Source organism: Schistocerca gregaria, chromosome 10 (assembly GCF_023897955.1).
Source record: "Schistocerca gregaria isolate iqSchGreg1 chromosome 10, iqSchGreg1.2, whole genome shotgun sequence".
Classification (NCBI taxonomy): Eukaryota; Metazoa; Arthropoda; class Insecta; order Orthoptera; family Acrididae; genus Schistocerca; species Schistocerca gregaria.
Window position 1 is genome coordinate 222466500 of NC_064929.1, and position 27935 is coordinate 222494434.

The window sequence follows — 27935 nt, forward strand, 5'->3', positions numbered from 1 at the left end:
AGATTCTTCTTGAAGTCTGGGGGTGTTTCACCTGTCTCATATACCTTGCTCACCAGATGAAAAGTTTTGTCATGGCTTGTTCTCCCAAGGCTATCAGTAGTTCTAATGAAATGTTGTCTACTCCTGGGGCCTTGTTTCAACTTGGGCCTTTCAGTGCTCTGTCAAATTCTTCATGTAGTGTCATATCTTCCATTTCACCTTTATCTACGTCCTCTTCCATTTCCATGATCTTGCCATCAAGTACATCACCCTTGTACAGACTCTCTATATACTCATTCTACCTTTCTGCTTTCCCTTGTTTGTTAGGACTGCTTTTCCATATGAACTCTTGATATTCATACTGTTGGTTCTCTTATGTCCCAAAGACTATTAAATTTTCATCTCCCTTTACTATCTAAATAATTTACTTTATCTTACCATACATTTCTTCAATGTCTTCATCGTATGCAGAGCTAGTTGGCATATAAACTTGTATTAGTGTGGTGAGTGTGGGGTTTGTGTCTATCTTGGCTACAATAATGCATTCACTGTGATGTTCATAGTAGCTTATCCACATTCCTTTTTTTTTATTCATTATTAAACCTACTCCTACACTATGCCTATTTGATTTTGCATTTATAGCCCCATGTTTGCCTGACTAGAAGACCTGTTCCTCCTACCACAGAACTTCACTAACTCCCCTCCTATCCATTTCCCTTTTTAAATTTTGTAACCTATCTGTCCAATTAAGGGGTCTAACATTCCACACTCCGTCCCCACAGAACGCCATTTTTGTTTCTCCTGATGATGACATCTGACATCTTCCTGAGTTGTTCCTGCCTGGAGATCCTAAGGGCAACTATGTTACCTTCAGAATATTTTACCCGAAAGGATGTCATCATTATTTAACCGTACGGTAGAGCTGCATGCCCACGGGAAAAATTACAGCTTTTCCTCTTGTTTTCAGCCCTTTTGCAGTACCAGCACAACAAGGCCAATTTGTTTGATGTTATGAGGTCAGATCAGCCAATCGTCCATACTGTAGCCCTTGCAACTGCTGAAAAGGCTGCTGCCCCTCTTCAGGAACCACACGTTTGTCTGGTCTCTCAACAGACATCCCTCCACTGCCGTTGTATCTACGGTATCGGTATCTGTATCGCTGAGGCACACAAACTACTCCAGCGACAGTAAGCTCCAGAGTTTGTGGGGAGTTTTCTCAAACACTACACTTCAAAAAGGTGGACACCACCCAAAATAGTCAGTGCCGGGCATGTTAACAACCACACAACATTATTCCGTACAATGTTCTTTTCAACACGGTACCACTGTGTCGAGCTGTTACAACGTCCGTCGGTTATTGTTCCACGTCACCGAGATGGTGATATGACCTTTATGTTTGGAGAGTAGTGTGCGAGGCCTCTATCTTCATAAAATGACTGACTGTAAAACTGTATCTGCCTATCACATCATTCGTGTGCTAATAAATGTGAAAAGAGTCACTTAACTGTAACAACTGTGGAGAGCACGTTATTTGGACAATCCTAGAAAACAGTTTTCAGTTATTTCACCAAGACACCAAACTAAGAGACTCCAAAGATTTGACAGGATATGCAGTTAGGGGACTGTAGCAAGGTGTGTGAATGAGCTGAGGTATACATTAACAGCCTCACAAACTTCCTATAAACAATACACTACCAGCAACAGGAGCAGGGCAACACTGTAATTGGCGAGGACAAGAGTTTTTGCCAGTCAATTGGCCATTAAATTGTTGCGTGTGTATGGGGCTTTATTCTGGAAACTGCACTAACAAACTGTCACGACACTGCTCAGTTCCACTTTAGTGTATTCCCGCTAAATTTAACCCTTCACTGCACTGCTTTGTAGATGTACAAAGCAAGTTTCAATTCTTGTCACCATTGTCCTTGAAGCTGCACTTTGGAAACTGCCTTGCAAAAGGGCTGTGTTGCTTTATGAAGGTACCTGTAAAGAAACTGCCACAAGAATGCATCATTGAGCTCCTGATGTGGCAGTGTGCGTTGCTCTTTATAGCATTGTCAGTGTCGTACACATTTCTGTCTTTTGATGGTGATTGTTGGTAGTTGCAAGCAAGAACACGTGAATGTAGAAAAAATGTATAGTGCTTTGGGGAGTATACTATTCAGTTCAGCTTGTATTTCTGCCAATAAATACATAAGTAGTACTTTTTTCGGGATACTGATAATGAACTTGTTCCCGATATGCTGGTACTACAAACTTCTAAAAAACACTCGTTATAGAAAAATCGAGTCATTGGGAAAGAACAAAGTGGTTCACTTGTAAATGAGCTAGTGGCTGAGTGAGCTAGTGGCACAGTGCCACATTTGACTCGACACGGACCACATTTTGCTCCACTTTGTGGAGAAAGACAGTATCGCTCTCGCCACGCGTGTTATCGAAGGAGAGAATATGTGTAGCAGCTCCGGGCTGTCCTTTTGGCAGTACTGGTCATTAGTGAGAGGATTTAACAGTCTTGCCTCACTCACATCATAAGTATTGTACAGGGAATTTGGACATGGTTTGTCACTTTACCCTCCGGTCTTCCGCGTGTCTCGTGCACGTTACAGTATTAGTGTGTAAATGTACTCTCTGAGATAGCGTGCCGTTTCACTCGCCACTATATCGAGTACTGTTCCTGTCGTGCATGATTAAGCTCGGAGTAAATCCGTGAGTAGTCACTTTGTCCACCTCCGCTAGTATTACGAGTGCGTGATAGTGTTTTGTTGTGAAATAAACACTGTATGTCCCCAGTCCGGTTATAACTGTGTGCTGACGTATTTGTCTGAATTATGTACACCGCCACGAGTGTATCCACAAGTTAGAGATTGCTAAGTGCATGACCGGTACGGTAATGAGTCATAAACAAGAGTCCACACCACGACTCGTGAGCACCCACTGCGTGTCATCTACCGCGACTTGTTTGCGGTTTGGCATCTGTCCTCTCTAAGCCGATTACGTACAACTGCCCTGTAATCGAACGTACGCCAAAGGGTATCGAGTTAAATGGTATGGACACCTTTGAGCTATTATTTAGTTACACTCCAGTTCCTGCATCCAAATAATTATGCCCGTGAGAGGAGAAGTAGTGTTTTTCTCAAGTTACTAACTACCCTATGTAATCCTATATGCTACGTGTAGTTGTGTCCAGTTCCGATATAGTATTGAGAACATTTCCGGGTTCCGTTATTTCATTTTGCAGACTGAGTGCACGGCAGAAGACGAGCAAATACGGCGAGATAGTGACAAATGTATTTCCCCCAGTTTTTAAAGAAGTGTCATCATTTCATTTTTGATACTGCCCTTAATTCTCTCGCAATTGTTGTTCACTTGGAGATTAACACTGTGTTTTTATACTTAACAAATTTTTATTAATGATGTAAATTTCATACAGTTTTGCATTAATGTAAAGTGTAGAAAAATATATTTTTCCAAAATTATACATGTACAATTTTTTCAACTTTTTCGCGACATCTGTGGAGGGGAGGGGAGGGAACTCTGTGTTCTGTGGAAAGGCACAGAATAAGGGTTAACTTAACAGACAGAAGTAAGACAACTGCTTTTAAGAAAGCTGTTGCTTTCTCTTCTCATTTCAGGAAAAATTGCTATACACATTGGTAAATGTTTAATACTAGCCATGTAGGAAAGGGAATTTTAACCAAGTACCATTTGGAAGTAAATCTGCTAGGAATTAAGTGTAAGGAAGCCAAGGTCTCTGCAGGAGGTATGGTATTCTACTCTTTTGCTCACTTCTGCTGAATTAACACTCTATCTACTTTATATATAGTACTCTAGAATAAACTGTAAAGACAATGGTGGATGAAAATAAACCAGCATCCCTGTTGTCAGGTCAAAATAATGAGAAACTCTGCAATAAAAAAATAGGCTGATCGTATCACCAGCCACACAAATATTTTACATAACTGTCTACATAGCGGCCTTTATGTTAAGGAACTGAAACCTACTGAAACAGACATATTGGAATTCATTTGTGGAGCAGAAGACTCTGTCAAGCATTGTTTCTAAAGCAGCTATAATTATCTGTCAGCAGAATGTGCCTGTCACTTTCAAATTACACTTCATTGTCAGTGACACGTAAGGGAGGGGAGTACTGCGACTGCGTGACAAAATTGCCGCACCACGTGGACAGTGTGTGACAAATGTCACACTGGCACCAAGGAAAATGATTTACTAATTGGCATCACTACAGATTGTAGGTGGCAGTAGTGCCACGTAGATTCAGTAAATAAGGGAAGATTATGCACGGTTTTTTATTTAGGTGTTATGTATGGACGTCAGTGGCTCGCGAGAGGATCGTGTCGCACCTCGTGAAAGGAGGGAAGACGTCCGCCGGCACGTGTCAGAATTCGACAGCGACAGGGTCGCGGCCTACAGAGGGGGGGCTCACTGTTCGCTTGGGAGGTAGGACCGTAGTCGCGCCACGTAATTCGAGTCGGGAAATGGTCTCATTCGCAATGAGCCGAACAGGCCTCCGGACGGTATGACGACGTGGAGGGTACTGCTTACTGTCGGCACGGCACCTTTTTTGGGGCACCGCTCGACGTGGCGGCAGAGAGAACGGTGCCCGACGGTGGTGGCAGAAGTGAAGTGGCGACACGTATCCTTTTTGAACCGACTCCGCACTTGAGCATTACAACAGACGTACCCACATGTACAGGCTCCGAGTAGAGATGCTGTATTTCTGACGCACTGCTGCCGACGGCCATGCCCTAGCTCCGAGATCTCCACGACGTTACCGTTCGACGAGATAAGGCGTGGGACCGCACGTCGCCTGTGCCTACCTAAATAAGGGCGGTATTCGTTCTCCAGATCTGCCACCCGGGGACACGGCACAGAGTCAGTGCACAGTGTGACAGTCTCGATACTCGGAGTCCTTGGGCAGTTCCCGCAGATCTCACGATATTCGCATTACTCCGTTCCTCCGTACGGAGAGCTGCTGCCGAGGACACGTGAACCTTACCTCTACGGCACTTTTCTACGTCAGTTTACGGTCGCTACTCTCGTGAACAACTATTCGCGCACCGAGTCCCGCCACGGAGGAGAATCTCCGTGGACGCAGACGGAAGGAGCTACAAGCTGACGGGAGGAAGCATTCACTACGGGCTACTCGTCAAAGTGTGTCAGTGACAAACTGTGGCTTGTGCTGATCTACTGTCACTGATAATTGTGGGGATTACTTCTAAATTACTTTATATCAGTGTATCTACATTAGTAGGAAAACACGTCCTCTGATTAAAGCCACTGCTGCTCTTCTCGTGTTACTCTCCTTCTGCTTTTTATCTGATACTACAAACGAGGCAGTTACCCAACTTTACCCATACCTCTATCAGCGAACTGCATCCTGCCCGAGCCAAAATATGCTCGTTACATTCGTCAGACTTACGTGGGACTTACACCCCTCGGTCCAAATATTCTGATAAATTGTTGAAGGAGTAGTTAATAATGTGTTGTTTTACTCAATTTTTGGTGATGCACAGATTTTTGGTTTCCTTTTGTATGTCTCCAGAATGAGATTTTCACCCTGCAGCGGAGTGTGCGCTGATATGAAACTTCCTGGCAGATTAAAACTGTGTGCCCGACCGAGACTCGAACTCGGGACCTTTGCCTTTTGCGGGCATGTGCTCTACCATCTGAGCTACCGAAGCACGACTCACGCCCGGTACTCACAGCTTTACTTCTGCCAGTACCTCGTCTCCTAGCTTCCAAACTTTACAGAAGCTCTCCTGCGAACCTTGCAGAACTAGCACTCCTGAAAGAAAGGATATTGCGGAGACATGGCTTAGCCACAGCCTGGGGTATGTTTCCAGAATGAGATTTTCACTCTGCAGCGGAGTGTGCGCTGATATGAAACTAAGTTTGGAAGGTAAGAGATGAGGTACTGGCAGAAGTAAAGCTGTGAGTAACGGGCGCGAGTCATGCTTCGGTAGCTCAGATGGTAGAGCACTTGCGTGCGAAAGGCAAAGGTCCCGAGTTCGAGTCTCGGTCGGGCACACAGTTTTAATCTGCCAGGAACTTTCGTATGTCTGTCAATAACCTCTTATAGAATTTTGCACCAGGATATAAAACTCTATTTTAAATCCTAAGCATGAACCCACAGTCCATATGGAAATTATTTTTGCCTCTGATATTGTGACTTGAGGTTATACAGTTGGTGTAATACAGATACAATACTTTACACAGATGACTCAACTACTGTAGTCTGCTGCAAGAACACTGACGAATTAGTAAGGACCATGAAACAAACTCTACAAGAAATTGAACAATGGATAAAAGATAATGCTATGAAATTAAATCTTGAAAAAACCCAAATCATACACTTCAGGACCAAACAAACTACTGAATGTATGTCACAAATAGAATATTCAGGTAAAGAACTGACCACAGTTGATTCTGTAAAATTTCTTGGGATAACTTTAAATAAAAGCTTGCAATGGACCGACCATGTGGACAGTTTACTGAAGAAATTAAATAATTTAGTTTATGCAATGAGGGTACTACACAAAGTAACGGATTTAACAGTGAAGAAAACTGTATACCATGCGTATTTCATAACACTTATAAGATATGGAATAATATTTTGGGGTGCAGAAAAGGCAAACATTCAAATTAAAAAAAAAAAAAAAAAAAAAAAAAAAAAAAAAAAAAAAAAAAAAAAAAAAAAAAATCAGAGGAATGACATTAACCAATAGTAGACATTCTTGCAAACCACTATTCAAAAGCCTGGACTTCATGACAATCCCATCCATCTTCATATATGAAATACTTCTCTTTGAACAGAAAAACTCACATCTGTTTGAAGGAAATACATTCACACATGCCTATGAAACTAGACATAAATTGAAATACATGCTACCTTGTCACCGACTCACAGTATATGAAAATACTCCATATTACATGGCTCTGAAGATGAGAAATAAGATAAGGTCAATATTTGGTGAATCCACATTGGGGACCATTGGCACATACCTAAAAAGCAAATGTTATTATAGTCTAGAAGAATTTCTAAATGAATAAAAAGCAATATTGTAGTTTAGAAGAATTTATAAATAGGAATAGGGAGTAAAGATGCAAGTACAAATGGTATACTTTCGAAGCCATATAGATACAAAGTATACATGTTCACTTTATATTCATGTTTATATATAGGATTATATGGCGGTTTGTATCCCGTTCAGTACATCCATACTTCATATAGGTGAGTGAAGGCTATAGTAATGATTCGATGAGTTAGGAAAAGATTTAAAATATAATGTTGTATTTTTATTATAATAAGCAATGTATGTATGACATATTTCCTGTAGTAGTATATGAAATACTTTAACAACTTAGGTTAAAGACTGACGAGTCACCAATGTTCTCAATCGAATGATTGTATAAAAACATGTTATGTGACAATAAAGTATCTTATCTTATCTTATCTTATCTAATAATATCATTAGTGTGTACAAGTATTGGCATATAGGTGGAAGAGTTTGTAGGGCCCTGAAGAGGCTACTGCAAGATGTTCGGTTATCGACACAAATGTGCGTTGAGGCATATTTGAGGACTGGGGGATTTGATCTCGGGTGTGGTGACAGATGGACAAAGAAAAAATGAAGAAGTACTGAGAGAGAAAAGACAGTTACTAGATGTAATAAAAAGAAGAAAAAGAAATTGGATTGGGCACATATTAAGAAAGAATGATGGACCAATAAAAACAGTTTTAGAAGGTTATGTAGAAGGTAAAAGGAAGGGAGGAAGGAAGAGATTTCAGATACTGGATGATGTGATGGACGGTACAACATACAGCAGGCTTAAGAAGGAGGCACTAGATTGCAGAAAGTGGAGAGGCAAAGGACATGCTAATATAGCAGAAAAATGATGATGATGATGATGATGATGATGATGATGATGATGATGTGTAGGCAGTGGAAGTTTTAGTGATCACAGGGTGTAGGTTGAGTGCATAACACACATCTGTTGTAAAAGCATATTTCAAAAACTTGGATGACTTTTCACAGAGGACTCCTGTGCCATCTTCCCACACTGTCAATCTCCGGATGACAAACTCGGGAGTCACCGGTAACAGTACAAAGAAAAGAACTCTAAACTGTGAATCTGATAGTGAGATGGCAGTAACAGTCTCTCTGCCCGAACGCGGTGGCATCAATCTGGACGGACAAACTCTCTCCCGGCAGGACGGTGCGACGAGTGTCAGTGCATCTGTTGAGACTCACACTTCGCGACCGTCTCGTCGACAGAAACGGTGATATCCGGCGGCCTCCCGGTTCATCACATTTATTGGCTAGAGACTTTTATCTTCGTGATTACCTCCCGTCCGAATGTTTTCGGGAATACCGTCCGAGAACCGGAAAAAAGTTGAAGGAGTGAATATCTCGAGAAGCAGACAATATTATCAGAGACACCATGTGAGGTCACAGACAGATTCGACCTCAGATTCTGACGAGGTGTGGGAAACCGAGAATGTGACATTGTATTGGAAAAATTGCAGTCTGTCTGAAGAGTTTCTCACCTGCTGGCCATTAAAGCTGCAACAGGAAATAACAAAATTTTATTCACTGTGTATACGGAATGCATGTGTAATACGTAACTAGCTGTATAGCCAATTTCGGTATATACGGGCTGTGGCAGCAGCAACGACTTTAACCCGGCAAGCCACCGAGTCGAGCCGAGTCGGGACGGCAGACGGCGGTGCGTCATACTGTGGAATCTCAACTCTCACCCAGAGTTCTCTGACGGCAGTGCCTGGCGAGCGGCAATGTGACCTGCTCTCGGCAACCCGTGTCTGGACATTTTCAGTGGGTGGCAGAACTGGTGAACGTGCCAGACTTCAGTATACGGGCACTACCCAGTCGCAAGAAACCTCTAAATAATACTTCAAATAACTAGTACTGTGTAGAGTGATTCTAGCTGCCACTGTTGTTGTAGCAAAACCTACCACTGTTCAATAGATGAGTGTGTTTCTCATTAAGGAATCTGGCCATTTAATAGGGTGAGTTTCTCAGGCTAGTTTCTGGATTTTGGGGCAGTCTGCAGAGTGGGTAGTGTGTACTGGTAGAGTGATGCGAATCACTGTGGGCCCTGCTGACCACAGAAAACAACAGTGGCAGCTAGAATCACTCTACACAGTACTAGTTATTTGAAGTATTATTTAGAGGTTTCTTCCGACTGAGCAGTCACCGTGTTCCGTAAGTGATCCACCTCGCTTGCCTCGGCAAATGCGGTAAGTGGCTTATGACATTTGCATCTCCACTGCTGACTTCTAAGAGGTGTCGTGGTGAGTTTAAGTTCTCGTAGTGACCACAATAATGTGTACTCGTATAGACTTTGAAGTTGTTTCAACTGAGTAGTAAAGATACACGGAAATTTATATTCGATTGTGAATATATGTCACCTAAGCTGTGTGAGACAGAATTTACAAAACTGTCATTCGATGATGATATAGGAATCTGTTTATCAATTATTGGTACTGCTGTGCACATTGAGACAAAATCTACCGAAGCCTGAGCAAGTCGTCATGTCACGTGATGCTATTCTCGTGTTTGAGCTTTGCAATGGGAGCATTGGAGAGGTTTAAGTTTCAAATGCAGGCCTTCGTATCGACACCATTCGAATTTTTTTTACTACTTTTTGAAATTCCAGCAGAGCAAATCAGTATGATGATAGAAAATTATGAAAAGATCTCAAGTAATGTGGGAGAAAATGACCAAATTTTCATAAATTTTGCAAACACAGCAACTGCGCCACGATCCGGTAGGGAAACGAACACCGACAATGCGGACACTCTCTGTGAAGTGTGCACGGAGAACTCCGACACGGAGCACGTCGCAGATGTCGCCAGATATGTACCGACGGCGACCGGCGAGACACAAGTTCGGTCGACCCGCCTGACCTCCGACCTGCACGAAAATCCAAAATGAGGGAAAAGTCGAAGAAACTGTTCAGAATGTTAGCAACACAGTGGGATCAAACATGCTACCGGGCAAGAATCTGAATCAGTAATGGGACCTCACCACATCCTCAGTGATGATGGAAAATGAGGGGCTCAGAATATCTCCAAAGAGAAAGATAAACAGTGAATACCACACCTGGAAGCCAACAAGAAATGCCAATACTGTACAAAAAAAGTAGTACAAATAGTCCATAAACTAACTGAAAAAGCTATCGAGAACCTAGATATCGAGCAGTAGAGTACAAATAAACTGGAATCCAAAGACAACACACCTACCAAACAGATGGTGGGAGATCATGCCACTTCTGAAAAGAAACAGACAATCAAACAGACCGTGAAAGAGAGAAAGAAGAATCAGTGTGTACCAGAAAGAGACTCGGCCGAGAAGATGAACACAGCATAGGTGACTGGGTAGACGAAATGGAATGCGCAGCAGTGGATGGAGAAGTGACTCTGGTGGTAACCCGAGATAACCAACTGCACCAGTTCCCAGAGGAAAAATATTGAACGAGCTACAAAATATTTCCCCAAAACCGACTGTAGACGAAGATTACAGTACTGGCGCCTTCTAATAGCTTTTCACTGGTACAGTGCTTGTACATATCAGTAATGACTTTCGACATTGAACATTAATGCCTCCTTTTCAGTATTACAAGATAGTCACCCTAAACATAAATTGAATCACTTCCGAGCACAAACTGTGAGCCACTGTGAGTATTTATACAACTCTTATGCAGATGTTGCGATGTTACGAGAGGTGGACGATACATTTTGACCTGACATGCCTGGATGTGAAGTGCTCAAAAACACCACCCCAGACAGCTCCGTGGGCCCTCGTCTCGTGGCCAAAGAGGGTGTGATCGTATCGGATGCGTGACAACTGAAAAATGGCTGACGGTTGCCGTGCCTTATTAGATTTATTAACATCTACATCTTCGCTGTGAACCAAAATGGGGGAATGAACCCAGTTCTCTGAAAATGAGAGTTATATCTCCTACGGCAACCGGAGGCAATTTTAATTGTGTCTTAAACTGAAAAACTGAAGGCCAAATTTAAATGAATGCACAGTACTCTAAGAAAGTACACGCCATTTAGAAGTGGAGGACACTTGAGAAATAACATGGGGGGACAAACAATGCCTTCTATATTGTACAGCTACAACGGCCAACTTTCTCGATAGAATCTGTGTGGGGAAGAAACTCGGGGACAAAGTAATGAATATGAGCAATTGTTCTTCAGCTCACTGTTTCATTTGAGTGATGAGACTGAAAATGTTCCACAGCAGAACTGGGTGGAAATTAAAAATTGAAATTCTCGAGGAGCAAAAGTTATTTGAATGAGTGCCAGAAATATGGGAGGCTATTTGGGACTGACAGCATTCATTTCTGATTGTAATGCAGTGGTGGTGCAACTGTGTCAAACCTTGGTTAATCAGCGGCACAAAGGCCCATAGTTATGAAAGTAATCAGTTGCACGAAGAAATTTTCGAATTTTATTTTTGATGCCTTTACAGATTGTACTCTGAAATGTTTCTATTAGAGGAAAATTTCATAAAATTCAAAATGATTAAGTCAAAGTTGTCACTACGTAAATGAAGACAAATGGAAGGAATTAAAATCTGTCCCAGAGACAGTAACAGTAGTTCTGAAGAAATTCAGTCACTATTCCATTTCAGAAAAGAGAAATGTCACACAAGTCAAAAATTGATTAACGGATTAAAAAAAAGAATAATATGGCAGCTATGTGACAGCTCAGGCTGAATTAAGTGAATATATCATGGAATTGAAATGAATTTCATCCCATTTCCATCCTGAACTCTAATTACAAGTTTGTGGCTTGTGTTATAGCATCTAGAATACAGAATGTCTCAGAGAAGATATTTCACAACACCCAGACAGGAGCAGTACCAGGGTGAATGATATTTAAAAAGTCTAGCTGACAGTAAATGTATTGCATCTTACACCACAATATCACAAACAGAAGCTACAATTTTAGCTTAAGATCGATATACGGCCTTTGACAGGATTGCTCACCTCTACTTTGTTCCGAGTACTGAACCGTCTCGTATTTGTTATTATCGCCAATGGACAACTCGACCTACAAATACCTATCGAGAGATCGGTTCGGTAGGGCTGCCCTGTATTGATGCTACCCTTCATCATTGCAATTGAGTCACTAGTGAGAATGACAAATTGCAAAATGCAAGGTTTAAATCTGTACTTGACCATAATTGAATGCACAAGATACCTGTACAACACGAGTGTCGTCATACGATTGGAGCGAGACTTTCAGAAAGTACTGTACACGAGTATGAAAAAGGTTCTAGCTCGAAGCTAAACCTCAGAAAAACTATTCTAATATCAATTGACACAGGATTCAGAATAGACAAAAACACTCATTTCAGAGTATGAGAGAATGTAGAACTGGTAGAAATAACGATGAGTGACTGCCCTTTAAAAACGGCGTCTGGAAACTGAAAGAAACATTTGGCTTGCCAAGAAGCTGTCTACAACATGAAAAAAGATGAGTACAGAATTTGATGCAGAGGGTAGATTTTGTGAACACCAAAATACTATGAGAAATATGGTACATTGGACAACTAATTCCTGTGGTAGAAAGTGTAATTAGGAAAATAATGGCTGCAATAGGCTGGTATATCTGGAGGAGTGAAATCTTCTAGGTGAGGCTAAATTTTAAACCCAGTGGGACCTTGGCTTACAAATATTCACTTTTGATACAGAGAATAATGCAACTGTAGTGCAAATACACAGACAGTGCACGAGACATATAAGCTGGACAATATCTGACTACCGATGAATTTGGGGTGAAATACATGACAAGGTTGGGAAACACATCAGGATGTTTCTGCTGGAAACTAACTGCCTCTGTAGTAAGTGGGCACACTGTGAGATTGAATGACCAATCGACTATGGCAGCTATTAAATGACAGTGGAAGAGTTAGCTGTACAGAAGTAAAATATCCTTCTGAGCACTGAAACATAATCCGAAAGGACATCCACAACAAAGTTCTCGGAATTGACATTAAAAGTGGCCCAGTACAAAACAGTAAATGACATAATATCAGTCAAAGCAAAACTTCACAGAATACATTTGTCAAAGTCTGAAAAAATGTAGAGAGCGTAATCGTATCGAAACCCTACCAGACAGATACACTTGTGGAGAAAATGACATTATATGGGAATGGCGCAGAGAGACTCTGGCTACAGTTTGCAGCACAGCATGACAGCATATCACATTAATGTCAGTGCTACAGCCAGATGATAACTACTAATTCAAAATCTAGAAAAACACCCGAATAAGATCAGTGGGTCATAACCCGCATTACTTAACCACCAAGCACGAGGAACGACCGTGTTCGGCCCGTAGGGTATTCGTCACGACCCGAGCACAGATATTAACGAAAGATGCTAAATATAGATGCGAGTGTGCAAATTTATCTCGGCACTGGAGCTAATGAAAATTTGAGGTAAAAAAAGAGAAAGATAGGCATAAGAATGTGGCTACTGAAGTTTTTATATTGTCAGTTTCTGAAATTGGGACGAGGGCGAGGGACTGTTTTTGTCAACATTACATCTCACACTGAGTGAAACAGGAAGAGACTGCTAAGAAAACATCAATGACATGAACTCAGTAGGGCAGTGAAGCAGCGAAGATGATACAGTGAAGATGTGTACAAAATTAACATGAAACTTCCTGTACAAAATGATAAAAGGAGTAATGAAGAGCAACAGAAAACTTTCCAGTATTGCACAAAGTACCTTGGCTTTCCAAACAGCCAGACTGAAGCTACTTTAATGGCACCATCTGTGAAGGTACACCTCCTTAGATTGTTCACTATGTTATGTTAGTTTCCTTAATACTGCCTCCAAATTCAAAATAAATGTCACACATGGAGCCAGTAAATACCCACATGTACTAACAAAATGTGCATGTAGACCTTCACATCAAGAGTTTGCACCAGGGCCATTTACCTCACCCGGTAAGCTTCCCACTCAGACCATGCGGGTACATACCTAACCCACACCTCATCACTGTCACATATGCACATAGCGCATTTGCCCTGTCAAAGCTGACAGGCGGCGTCGTATTTGCCATGTGCCGTCAAAATGTGGTCGCGATGACTGGTCTTCAAAATTTGCCTTGAACATTGTCGGTGAAAGCGTTTGACTTGTGTGCCAATCTTACTTACATTTTCCTCGTCGCACATGTGTAGGTGGAAACGGGCAGGACGACAGAAGAACACGCACTTACAGATCCTAATTGCCGTACAGGTTGTATGTGTCACAAGCCTGCAGAAGCTCCCTCAGCTCTGTTACCGACGTCTGCACGTACGTTCCTATTATTACAGATGGGGCCTCTGAGTTACTGAAGTCATTTGACGTCTCATAGTACCTTCTATTGCATTGTAATTCGGATGGAAATGTTGCCACTTACTGCACCACTGTCTCCCTTATCGACATTCATTATTAGCCCCTCAGATATGACCGTTATGTCCACCTCGATGGTCGTTAGTTGTAAACATTGTGGTGTTTCTGCCAGAAGAACAGAGACATCAGCAAAATTCAGATCCGCAAGCCTAGATAGCTCATTGGAGCACATACTTGTGTAGGAGTTGTCCGTAGTTTTTCTCATTACAAATCTGTGATCGACACGAGGAAATGCAAGGTGGCAAAATGCTAAAGAATGCTAAAGAAAGGAGTGTTCCCTTCCACTGTACTTATACAGCAACTTGAGTCTAGATACAGTTTCTGGAAACATCAGTAAAATGATGAGGAATTCCATGTAGACTTACAGTATTCCACACTGAGAATCAGTGTGCACTATCAAAACCCTTTTTAAAATTTACAAAAACAGCTGAATCCTGTACAATATTCTATTTTGTAGAACAAACATTTGTTCGAAGCAGGATCTCCCGTAACAAAAGCCAGTCTGTTCGACTCGTAGTTGATAATCTGCTGCTGTTTGTAGCCTTTCTAGAAGAGGGGGCAAGGTACATTGCCTGGCACCGACAGAAGTGCGATGCCTCTCCAGTTCGTACATTCCGTCAGATTTTCTTTCTTTAGAAGTTTAACATTAGTGACACATGTCCACTCTTCTGTAATGCTGTAATGTGCCTCATTTGCCACCAGGCATTGCACAGTTTAGTAAGTTCACGAATTAGGAATGGACCTCCACATTTCAGAATTTCGATTGTGATTTCGTCCAGACCATCTGCTTTGTTGTTTGTAAGTGTTGCGATTGCATATGTCTGCTTCTGTGATATGATTAGATTTTGCATTTTTAGCAGGGAAGATCAGTTTGGATTCTGTAGAAATGTTGGAACACATGAGGCAATACTGACCCTATGACTTATCTTAGAAGAAAGAGTAAGAACAGGCAAACCTACATTTCTAGCATTTGTAGACTTAGAGAAAGCTTTGACAATGTTGTTTGGAATACTCTCTTTCAAATTCTGAAGGTGGCAGGGGTAAAATACAGGGAGACGAAAGGCTATTTACAATTTGTACAGAAACCAGATGGCACTTATAAGAGTCAAGGGGCATGAAAGGGAAGCAGTGGTTGGGAAGGGAGTGAGACAGGGTTGTAGCCTCTCCCTGATGTTATTCAATCTGTATATTGAGCAAGCAGTAAAGAAACAAAAGAAAAATTTGGAGTAGGAATTAAAATCCATGGAGAAGAAATAAAAACTTTGAGGTTTGGACATTGTAATTCTGTCAGAGACAGCAAAGGACCTGGTAGAACAGTTGAACGGAATGGACAGTGTCTTGAAAGGGAGGCATAAGATGAACATCAACAAAAGCAAAACGGAGATAATGGAATGTAGTCGAATTAAGTTGAGTGATGCTGAGGGAATTAGATTAGGAAATGAGACACTTAAAGTAGTAAAGGAGTTTTGCTATTTTGGGAGCAAAATAACTGATGATGGTTGAAGTAGTGAGGATATAAAGTGTAGACTGGCAAGGGCAAGGAAAGTGTTTCTGAAGAAGATAAATTTGTTAACTTTGAGTATAGATTTAAGAGTCAGGAAGTCGTTTCTGAAAGTATTTGTATGGAGTGTAGCCATGTATGGAAGTGAAACGTGGACGATAAATAGCTTAGACAAGAAGAGAATAGAAGCTTTCGAAATGTGGTACTACAGAAGAATGCTGAATATTAGATGGGTTGATCACATAAATAATGAGGAGGTATTGAATAGATTTGCAGAGAAGAGGAGTTTGTGGCACAACTTGACTAGAAGAAGGGATCAGTTGGTAGGACATGTTCTGAGACATCGAGGGATCACAAATTTAGTATTGGAGGGCAGTGTGGAGGGTAAGAATTTGTTGGCAGGGAGAATGCAGCACGTCATCCTCGATGTCGAGTCACTGACATAAGCACAAACAACATCAGGGGTGCCCTACACAAGTCTCTCTCTCTCTCTCTCTCTCTCTCTCTCTCTCTCTCTCTCTCTCTCTCTCTTTTTTTTTTTTTTTTTTTTTGGTGCGGCCCACCACGAATTCCTTTCCTGTGCTAACCACTTCATCTCAGAGTAGCACTTGCAACCTACGTCCTCAATTATTTGCTTGACGTATTCCAATCTCTGTCTTCCTCTTCAGTTTCTGACCTCTACAGCTCCCTCTAGTACCATGGAAGTCATTCCCTCATGTCTTAGCAGATGTCCTATCATCCTGTTCCTTCTCCTTATCAGTGTTTTCCACATATTTCTTTCCTCTCCGATTCTGCGTAGAACCTCCACATTCCTTATCTTATCAGTCCACCTAATTTTCAACATTCGTCTATAGCACCACATCTCAAATGCTTCGATTCTCTTCTGTTCCGGTTTTCCCACAGTCCATGTTTCACTACCATACAATGCTGTACTCCAGACGTAAATCCTCAGAAATTTCTTCCTCAAATTAAGGCCGGTATTTGATATTAGTAGACTTCTCTTGGCCAGAAATGCCTTTTTTGCCATAGCGAGTCTGCTTTTGATGTCCTCCTTGCTCCGTCCATCATTGGTTATTTTACTGCCTAGGCAGCAGAATTCCTTAACTTCATTGACTTCGTGACCATCAATCCTGATGTTAAGTTTCTCGCTGTTCTCATTTCTACTACTTCTCATTACCTTCGTCTTTCTCCGATTTACTCTCAAACCATACTGTGTACTCATTAGACTGTTCATTCCGTTCAGCAGATGATTTAATTCTTCTTCAGTTTCCCTCAGGATAGCAATGTCATCAGCGAATCGTATCTTTGATATCCTTTCACCTTGTATTTTATTTCCACTCCTGAACCTTTCTTTTATTTCCATCATTGCTTCCTCGATTTACAGATTGAAGAGCAGGGGCGAAAGGCTACAGCCTTGTCTTACACCCTTCTTAATATGAGCACTTCGTTCTTGATCGTCCATTCTTATTATTCTCTCTTGGTTGTTGTACATATTGTGTATGACCCGTCTCTCCCTATATCTTACCTCTACATTTTTCAGAATCTCGAACAGCTTGCACCACTTTATATTGTCGAACGCTTTTTCCAGGTCGACAAACCCTATGAATGTGTTTTGATTTTTCTTGAGCCTTCCTTCCATTATCAGCCGTAATGTCAGAATTGCCTCTCTCGTCCCTTTACTTTTCCTAAAGCCAAACTGATCGTCACCTAGCGCATTCTCAATTTTCAATTTTCTTTTCCATGTGGTGCTACAGAAGAATGCTGAAGATTAGATGGGTAGATCACAATTAATGAGGAGGTATGGAATAGAATTGGGGAGAAGAGAAGTGTGTGACACAACTTGACTAGAAGAAGGGATCGGTTGGTAGGACATGTTCTGAGACATCGAGGGATCACCAATTTAGTACTGGAGGGCAGTGTGGAGGGTAAAAATCATAGAGGGAGACCAAGAGATGGATACACTAAGCAGATTCAGAAGGATGTAGGTTGCAGTAGGTACTGGGAGATGAAGAAGCTTGCACAGGGTAGAGTAGCATGGAGAGCTGCATCAAACCAGTCTCAGGACTGAAGACTACAACAACAACAACAACAACAACAACAACAATAACAACAGCTCATTTTCAAAGTTTTAAGCATTAAATGAATTGTGCTGGCTTAAGATTCCTTTGCAGTGCTCAACCAATCGGACAGATAGTTCGTCTTACGTGAGTAGGGGTCTCCAGTAAGTTATGGTATGACAGCCCAGTGTCATTTCACAAGGCAGCATTTCGCACCACTCTCTTTTTGTCGGTGCTATGACTGCTTTCAATTTGGCAGTCTAACATGGAATATTTCATCTAGCTACTTCAAATCTTCTCGATTCTTAGCTCGTTTTAACACCTGTTGTCATCTACCGGATGCCGAGTTCGAGCTCTCTCTCCCAGTTGTCGAGTTTTCCCTTCGTCATATGCACCCGTGGTATCCCGTAATTTGTACCACTGTATTTTGGTGTCATCGAGTCATTCTCTGCCTGGAGTCAGTTTTAAGGATGAACATGAAATTATTTTTCTATTTCTCACCTTTTAGCTTTGCCGCACCAAACAGTTACTTACGTCATTGGTGTTGCTACAATTTGAGCTTCACTTTTGAGTCCACTAGGACTGAGGAATGGTGTGACCCAGTAGCCACAAAACAGTATGCTCATTTATCTTACAAATACGACTTCTGTCAGCAATTTATACAAATGTAATCAATTTAATTTAGAATATTTCCGTCAGACGAATGCCAGATCTTCTTGTGTATCATTTTATCTTAAAAGAAACTGTTGTCATTACAAAGTCCATGAAGGCTGCAGAATAATCTAATAATCTGAAATGTTGACCGTTATAATTTGTGCACTGTGCTGTTGTTAAGGGACCGACAGCACGCTTCAGCCACTGCCGTTACTGCTGAGTGACACATTCGTATATGTTACAGGAAGTGTGTGATTGTGTCTGGGTATCCATTACGTTCATTGTGCAGCTGCTCGTAAAAAACAGCCTAGTCTTCATCATTCGAATATTCTGTTGGTGCTCAGACCTGTACACAGCTGTACCGGTGTGAGTATAATGAAAGCACGCAGTGATGATTTGATCATTAACTATATTCCACCTAATAAGAGCATTAGCCACATCGAGTGCGAGGTTGAAAGTTCAGTCCCTAGTAAGGCTCATTTGAAAGTGTGACGTTAAAAATTACGACAGGATAAATATTTGCTGCTAATGGCTCACTGTGTGCCTCAGGAGGGCAGCAGAAAATTAATCTCCGTAGGTGCACAGCTAGACCTTCTATAGGATGTATGTATTACACTTCACAAAGACGGACATCATCAACATTTGAAAAATGTTCAGAACAGACTATTAACTTGCACCGTAAACACCGAATTAAAAATGGTGTGCGACAGTGATCACACGGCTTCACATAAACTGTGCGGGATGTTCAGCTATGTATCCACTCTTACAGAATACCTACAAATCGTATGAAATGTGATGGCATGCAATCGAATGCAAAACAATTTGTCACAGAGCCTATTGTGAAATTGTTTATCCTTTAAGGGATGGTTGTGAATAGTGCGATAGTATGTTTCGTAGGCATGAAAAACACGAATATCCACAGGCTGAATTTGTCCGGGACTTCCAGCTGCTACGAACTGTAATGTCGCACACATTTCGGGAGGGATAGCTTACTCTAAAAAAGCACGATTTTTATACACAGACCACGAATTGAGCAAGAGCAAGTTATTTTGACCAGCTGTTGGCCAAAAGCAATTTCCACGGTACCTTTCATATGTGTTTCTTCTTTGAATCCTAATACGCTGGAGTTGAAAGCAAATTCCTTACTGATTCCACAGTTTACTGTGCATCTTCTGATTTTGTAGTTCTATTTGAAGTTATGCAGCCATCCACTGCTTCTCTTAAAATCACTGCAATCTACGTCGCACACAATTTGACGAGCATAATGTAATAGGTCACGATTGTGCACATTCTGTAAATTGTAAGGAGCATCCTCAAAATGTGCAAAAACAAGTTTTTGTAACAAGTGCAAATTTTCTCCCCTCGATTATTCGTATTTTTACTTATGCACTAGACAGTCATATTACTAGGGATTTATTTGAAATCTATTCGTAATTGTGTTTTTAATACGCTGCAGATGATCTTCTACGTACATAATTACATTTAGTACCCACTCCTCGGACAACAGTCGTCCTCTATTACGTTCCAGCGGACACAGGACTCGCGGCTCCCCTTCCGACGAGGACGACGAACTACGTGGCTCGACACCTGTTTCGGTTTCACTTTCACTCGTCGAGCACGTATCGTCGTCTTTGTACTCTTCACGTGTATTACCTTCAGAGACGAATGTATGTGACACCACACACTCCACTTACTCACCTTGCAGAAATGCTTGCGTTTCATCTGCCACTTATTTCTCCCTCTGCAAACTCCCTCATGTCCCTTTCTGTCGAAATGCCAACTTGTGCACCTGTCGTCGTAGACGTAACGCAGAGTACGCTGTGCTTATCGCTACCACTGCTCACCACTAGCACTGCTGCGCTACTCGCCGCCGGGGCAGTCTGGCTGCCCTCCACGGCCTCACCGCCTGGTGCCTCCAGCCCCAACCCCCGTCGCTCGGCAGATAGTACGTGGGTCGTCGAGCACCGTAAACACCGTCGGCCTTTTGCGACCTCGCAGTCTGAGGACTCTTCGTAAGTACTCGTCCGACACTGTCCGCGTATCGATCGTCACTCCCCCAAGTAAAGGACTGTTTTGTGAAGTTCGACAGACGGGCAGTGATCGAGTCGACGACGACAGTAAAAGACTGGTAAATTTGTGGATTTATTGTGTCAGCTGGCGCGTTTCATTTGAGGATTTTTATATTCCGAGTTCCGAGCTGGGTGATAACTTTTACAATAAACACTGAAATCTGTTTCGTAGGTGATCGGATACTCATTTGTGTTATTCTCGGATTATTCGAGTCAAAGTCTCTGTCACCTCGGTGCCGAGATCTAGATTCACGTTCAGTTTGCAAACTGTCACGTTTGGCTCGGTTCATTTTGTTCCTTATTTCTGTAGCGGTAAAATGTTTTGTGGAGTCTGTCTGCTAACACGACGCCTACCCCCTGCATCCTCCTTTCCCATCCGGGCTCGGGAACAGCAGTCTGATACGTACATCAGATGTTTGGCAGTCCACGCATCATTTTATTTTCCTGTACGGATACGAGAGGTTTATCCTTTTTATTTTTAAAGCTTCCGAGGTTTCGACGGAAGACGCTATGTGCACGTTGTTTAATATCTGTCACTGTGTTTGACCTGCAGTATTTTATTTTACTGTTAGCTGTTTCAACTGTAACTATAGTTAATCTACAGTTTTGGTTTTCAGATGTGTTTGCCCTAGAAAAAGCCTTCACAGCACCTTCACAACTGGAAAATTGCAATATTGTTGTCAATTCTGTGTGTCATGTTAACAGGTTTTCTATAGATTTTAATTAAAAGCATTACAAGTTTTAGGAGGGTCAGGGTGTTTCTGTCTATTTTACCAACCATTCAGTTTATCTCCAGCCCCTGACAACTTTAGATCATAATAGGTGTGTTGTTTTATAAACCAATTCTTACTCCATATATCACAATTTTTCCCTCTCATTACAATGGCAAAGCTGACCAAAATTAATAAAATGTTACCTTCCAAGCTCTAAACACAAAACTGATGTTCAGACTGTCTGAAGATGAAGGGAATTTGTGCATGCTCGACACAATACTTGACCAGGCATGCTTGTCAAGCTTGCAACTACGTGTGTACTTTTAGTTGTCTTTTTTCAGAGATCAATACCGTGAAGTGTCCTCCCCAGCATTACCTCGACTACTCGGCAGGTATTTACCCAGCACACAGGCAACTATTCTTCTAAACAACTCAAGCCAGTTTTACATGTTCCTGCCTAGAGCTGAATGTGTGTGCTTCTTCTTCTGCTGTGCTTCTTCTTCAGTCAGTCAGTCAGATAGATATAGATAGATAGATAGATAGAGAGGGAGGGAGGGAGGGAGGGAGGGAGGGAGAGAGAGAGAGAGAGTATGTGTGTGTGTGTGTGTGTGTGTGTGTGTGTGTGTGTGTGTGTGTGTGTATTTCCTCACTGGCAATTGTTTGTCAGTAACATTATGACTCAGTGACTAATTTTCTTTTAAAAAAGGGAGAAATGTGTTACATTGACTATCACTCTTTCATTATAAGAAGCTACATTTACTTTTGGGCAATGTGACAAGATGTATTCATACTGTTCACTAACATTAGTGCCAAATGATAAAATAACATTTTACAAATAAGCAGAGCAAGAAATAGGTATGCGAACAATTAATATCTACAGTCTTTTACAAAATATATATAAACCATTTTTCTAACTTACTCAAATCGTCGGAGGAAGTGGAGTCGGTACCAGTGAGAGAGTTAGCGTCACCCGCAGATGCGGTCACACTCAGGAGACACAACAGGAGCACGGGGGTGCGGTACATTTTTGTGGAGTGTTTCTAACTGGGGCCTACATCCTCTCCTGCTGTGGCGCACATCACAGACTGGAACAGGTGTCGACGCCTGTCCGGGCAGCTGATAAGATTCGTTCGAGATAGTGACAGGACGACGCAGGGAGGTGATAAGGCGGGCAGAGATAGCGTGGCTGCGGCCTTATCTTTACTGTGTACTGTCTAGTGGGGTTAATGGCAGTGCGTGTGGCTTTCGTTTGAGCTTACGAGTCACTTTTTCCTGTCGCTCGACGGATAATACGTTATGGACATTAATTCTTTGGGACTTTGTGTTCCGTAAATCCCCTTGTGAACGAAAACCTTTAAGAATTTGTAATGAGTCAAAAGTATTGCCACTGCTGGGTACTTATGGAAAGTATACCGACAACAAAATGTGGCTAGCACCAGTCTGCTCAAACTGATAATTATGGCAATTACTTCGTACTGTCAAGTGGGTGAAGCTGACCGAAAAGTTAAAAAAATGTTTTATTAAATAACAACCACATTGGTGATGAAAATTCTTTTCTTTTAGTTATCATAACTTTTGTTCAAAAGTTCTTAATTTGTGGCAATGGCTAATTGTACAGTGTTCAAAACCTCTGTCTAAATGCTAATCGTTTTCAGAAGGGCTGATTTTTTTAACTTTTTTAATGACCTAAAACTTTTTTGTATGGCTGCTATAATAGAAATGATGTGTCCAGGTCTTATGTATGTCACGCATTGTTCCTTGAACAACTAGAGCAAAGGCAAAAGTTAATGCATTTTACTTACATATTTATAGACACATAAATAAAACTTTGTAATTTCTTGGTGTAAATGGAGTGAAGTTGACCACCTTTTCTTGAGCATTTTATTTTTTTATGAACAGACGTACACAGTGTGGTGAGAATGTGATCTAATGAATGCGACGACAATGTGACGTAGTAGTTGCAACTACAATTTTCTATAGTAGCCTGGTGAGGAGTTTGGTGTTGCAAAAGTCTGTACGTTAAATCACAATTCTGTTTAGTACACCCTACAGGTAAGATTGTAAGAGTTGTGAATATGAAAAGACCCTGTGCATACAAATATAAGTTGGGAGAATTGATGAAATATAGCCTTGTTGTTTTAAAACCGTCACACAGAAATTTTAAATGGAAAAGTAGGCATTAACAACACTAGTCGTCCAGAATGAGATTTTCACTCTGCAGCGGAGTGTGCAATAATATGAAACTTCCTGGCAGTTTAAAATTGCCAGCACGCTTGGGTTGCTCAGTTGGTAGAGCACTTGCCCGCGAAAGGCAAAGGTCCCGAGTTCGAGTCTCGGTCCGACACACAGTTTTACTCTGCCAGGAAGTTTCGATGCTAGTTGTGTTTAGCATTTTGAAAGAAACCAAGATAACTAGGATTCCTGGTTACTATTGGTGAAACACAAGGTGATCTGCCAGTTTTTAGTGCTAGAGAAGGTGACTGTGCGTTCTTCAGAATTTTGTAAAGCAAATTTGTGATCACATTTTTTTGTCCTTATACTTTTATTGTATGTTACTCTGAAATTAGTATTAAAATTTAATTATTATGCCAGATTTATTAAAGTCCCCACAGAGCGATAAACATTCCCCAGTTATCACTTAACTTAACTTCACTTCCTGAGTTGGAGCAAAAAAAGTATTAAAGACCAAAAACTTCATTACTATAGCTCAGTACCTGTGCGGTGAAAGAAAAACCAATACATTAATTTTAGTTGTTTCAGAGATACTTAAGTTTAAAGTTCACAAGCGGTCAGCTTCATCCCTTTTGATGGTATATTAGGAGAAAAACAAGCAATGGAAAATCCAGGGCAGAATGTAACAATATTATGAAAAGGAAAGGGTCAGTGCCAAGTGGAAGTATGCATCTAGAAGCAGACACACAAAGAGAGAAATTACTAAGTTGAAAGCAGGAAAAACTGAGCTGTTTGAGTAAGCTACCTGTGTGCTGGTGCCATATCAGTTTATTATCGATCTGAATGCCTAGGAAGTTCATCCACAGTGAAGGTTTATTTATCTCTCTTTCTGATGTCAACGTGCTTGTCGCTTCTTTTTTCTCTCCTTTTTTCGCCCTAAGGTAAGTCTTTCCGCTGCCGGGATTGGAATGACTCCTTACCCTCTCCCTTAAAACCCACATCCTTTCGTCTTTCCCTCTTTCCTGATGAAGCAACCTCGAGTTGCGAAAGCTCGAAATTTATCTGTGTTTTTGTGTTATTTATTGTGTCTGTCAACCAGCGCTTTCTCGTTTTTGTGTGTTCACTACCTCACAGAAAATATTCTCGAGAAAATCTATCCGAAATTTAATAACCTGAGTTATTGCAGTGAAACATTATACTACCATGTTATTGTGCTCCATAGTGGGCACTAAAATATAGTATACTGAAACTGCACCGTGATGCATCAAATAACTAATTATTCCCTTTTTCCTAGGCACTAAGCTCGATCATCATCAATTGAACAGAATGCCACATCTTTTCTGAAATAAGACATCTGGACCTCAATGTGGACGAGGTGAACAGAAACAGTAATTTCAAACATCGAGTGCATATATAACAGATAAAGGGCTTCAGATCTCCGAGTGTCGTGACTGGGCTGACGTGGCACAATAAGTGAGTCTTTTAGGACTGCACAGGCACTCTGGCGAACTGGACCGGCAGTTAGCCCTCGCCCACGTCTAGTGCAGACTGTCGAGGCGAAGCACCACCGGCAATTGGCGTGCGACGACACGTGGCTGCCGTCTCAGTCGCGTCAGGGTGAGCAGTCGGTAGGTGGCTGACGATTGACCGCGGCCAAATGCTTCGGTCCCGTCGTGTAGACGAAGCTGACGGAGCCCTCGTCCGCTGCCTGAGGCTGCTCGGTGGAGCTTCCTCCCCATTCGGGTAGAACCGAATGAAATTGTGCACAGATCAGAATCACAGCAGCAGTACCAAAATATTCGGAAAGGGATACAATGAGAGTGCTCGTGAGAATGAATTATTGGCAACATGTCAAAACTCTAATCACTGCTGGAATTGGACTAAAGCAGTATCAGTGTCACAGCTGGAAGAATGACATCAAAAACGGAATACGATTGCTCGTAAAATTAGTGTTGTCAGACTGGAATCAAATCTGACACAGATTGGAATACAAATCGGTAGAACACGGAAATGTCTGAAATAGGCACCGAGTCGGTTTGGCACAGATCCTCCGATGCCGAGTTTAGATGCCAGCCCTGTTCCGCTCGACAACTCGGTGGTTTCGATTAGCACCTTCACCCCTCATTTTTCAACCGGCCAGAAGACACTTCCTCCAGGCCAGTCCTCCTCGTCTCCGTCTCCACCTCCCGGGTGCCGAAATATCTCGGAAGGCCCAAAAAGACTGTACTTTATGGCCGACGCACGCGACCTCTCGTGTGTCACATATGTCCGCACGGTGTCAAATTGCCCAGAGGTGCTCTTCCGCAGTGGCAGGCTGACGACCCGTGGTGTGTGACTGACGAGCCTATGCAGTCACCGAACCTCAGCACCGATCCGATGCTGATCTAATGGGAGGACATATTTTCACAGTGCAGAACCGCCTCGAGTGGTCCCGAGGTCCGACAGTCGTAAACTCGTGGGGTCAGGGCCGGAGCCTCGGTCTCAAATCGTACAGAATTGTCAGCACACTGTCCCCGTCTGTCGCTCCCTTTTTGCCGATAATAGCGAGAGGGATAAAGGAGATGAAAAAGTAGGAAACAATAAAGAAAACAACTGAGCAAATATTTAAATAAAAATAATTAAAAAAGAGAGGGGAGACTGCACACTAACAGACGATAAGTCGGGATGCAGAGACGTGTCGGAGAGCTAGTTACCGTCTCTACAGATGACAAAAAGTAGAACGGGGTGTAAAGATCCAGAGAGGCCGTGTGACAGAGCAGTATCAGGCACTCAGAGTTGTGACAAAGAGCACGCACTGTATTCACGTATACACTGTCCCCGAGGCACACTCTCTTCTGTGTCAATTCGTGAGCACTACCACTGAAATGGCCGACAGTACGGAGTATCGAACAAAATCTGTGACCCGATTGAAAATTTCTCCAATAGAGTGTCACTGACGGTCAGTGAGACACAATCTCACTGCCGTTCTGGACTTTGGGGCAAATGAATGGGCTGAGAGAGGCAGAAAGAATAATATGGCACCGGCTGTTCGGTATACCGGGAGAATTATACTCTCACGTCTGACAGGTGCGTATAGAATGGCACCACTGTAGCACTCCTAGTGATGCTACGTCACTACTTCTGGGACTAAAGGTAAAAGGGAGAGGATGCATACTATCAGCTCAAAAAGAGGCGCGTACACTCATACTGGGAACAACAGCCAGTAATAGAGACGTACATTAATAGAGAATGACGAGAAATGTGGGTCAGGGTAGATACAGGGAGGAGAACATACCAGTTCCTTTCTAACATAAGGGAAATATTTTGCACCACATACTTTTTGCTGCCCGAGGAGCTTGTTAAGATGTGGTGTATATCCGGGCTGTTTACACGTACATGTACATCTATATATTTATTCCGCAAAACCAGAGTGCGGTGCATGGCGGAGGGTACGATGTAACATTGTCAGTCATTTCCTCTCACTCTCAAATAGAGCGAGGGGAAAATGATTGCCTAAAAGCCTCTGTACAAGCCCTAACTTCTCACATCTTATCTATGCGGTTCTTAAGTGAATGTACTCTGGGGGCAGTAGAATCATTCTACCATCAATCTGAAACTGCAGTTCACTAAATTTCCACAATAACGCTTGTGGAAAGAGTGTCTCCTTCCTTCCAGAGATGACCATTCGAGTTCACGAAGCAGCTCCGTAATACTTGCGTGGCGATCGGACCTGCCGGTAGCAGATCTAGTAGCCCGCTGCCGAGTTGCTGCGATGTCTTCCTTTAATCTGACCTGCTGCGGATCCCAAACACTCAAATAGTCCTAAAAAATGGGTTGCACTAATGTTCTATATGTCATCTCCTTTACGGATGAGCTACAGTTTCCCAAAATTCTCCCAATAAAATGAAGTCGGGCATTTCCCTTTCCCACTACCGACCCGACGTGCTCATTCCATTTCACGCCCAGATACTCGATCTATACGACTGTGCCGAGCGGGACACTATTAATGCCGTACCCGACCATTATGGCATTATGGGATCGTTTTCCGACTCGTCCGTGTTAACTTATACTTTCCTACATTTAAAGCTAGCTACCTTTTATCACACCGACTAGAAATTCTCTCAGAGTACACCTCGAGTCTCGTACAGTCACTCGATAACAACACCTTCCCGTACGCCACGGCGCCGTCGGCCGACGACCGTAAACTGCTGCTCGCCCTGTCCGTCGTGACTTCTACGCCTTTAAAAACGGGAGCAGTCCTGTCGCAGTCCCCTCGGGCACTCTCGACGGCAGCCTCGCCACTGAGAGCACCGGGTGACATATCGGGCACTTTTACTTCAAATGTATCACAGCCACT

At 42.3% G+C, this 27935-nt stretch overlaps 1 protein-coding gene across 2 annotated transcripts in view; it reads right to left on the reverse strand.

Moving 5' to 3' along the window:
• Window positions 1–22519, reverse strand: part of LOC126293562 (translation initiation factor IF-2-like) — an 89371-nt gene extending 66852 nt beyond the window's left edge. The window contains exon 1 of one of the 2 annotated variants that reach the window (XM_049986841.1): window positions 22347–22519. In XM_049986841.1, the coding sequence (XP_049842798.1) occupies window positions 22347–22452 (106 nt within the window). In that variant the 5' untranslated portion in view covers window positions 22453–22519. The remainder of the gene's footprint in view (window positions 1–22346) is intronic. The other variant, XM_049986840.1, reaches the window with a different exon arrangement.
• Window positions 22520–27935: the final 5416 nt, after the last annotated feature.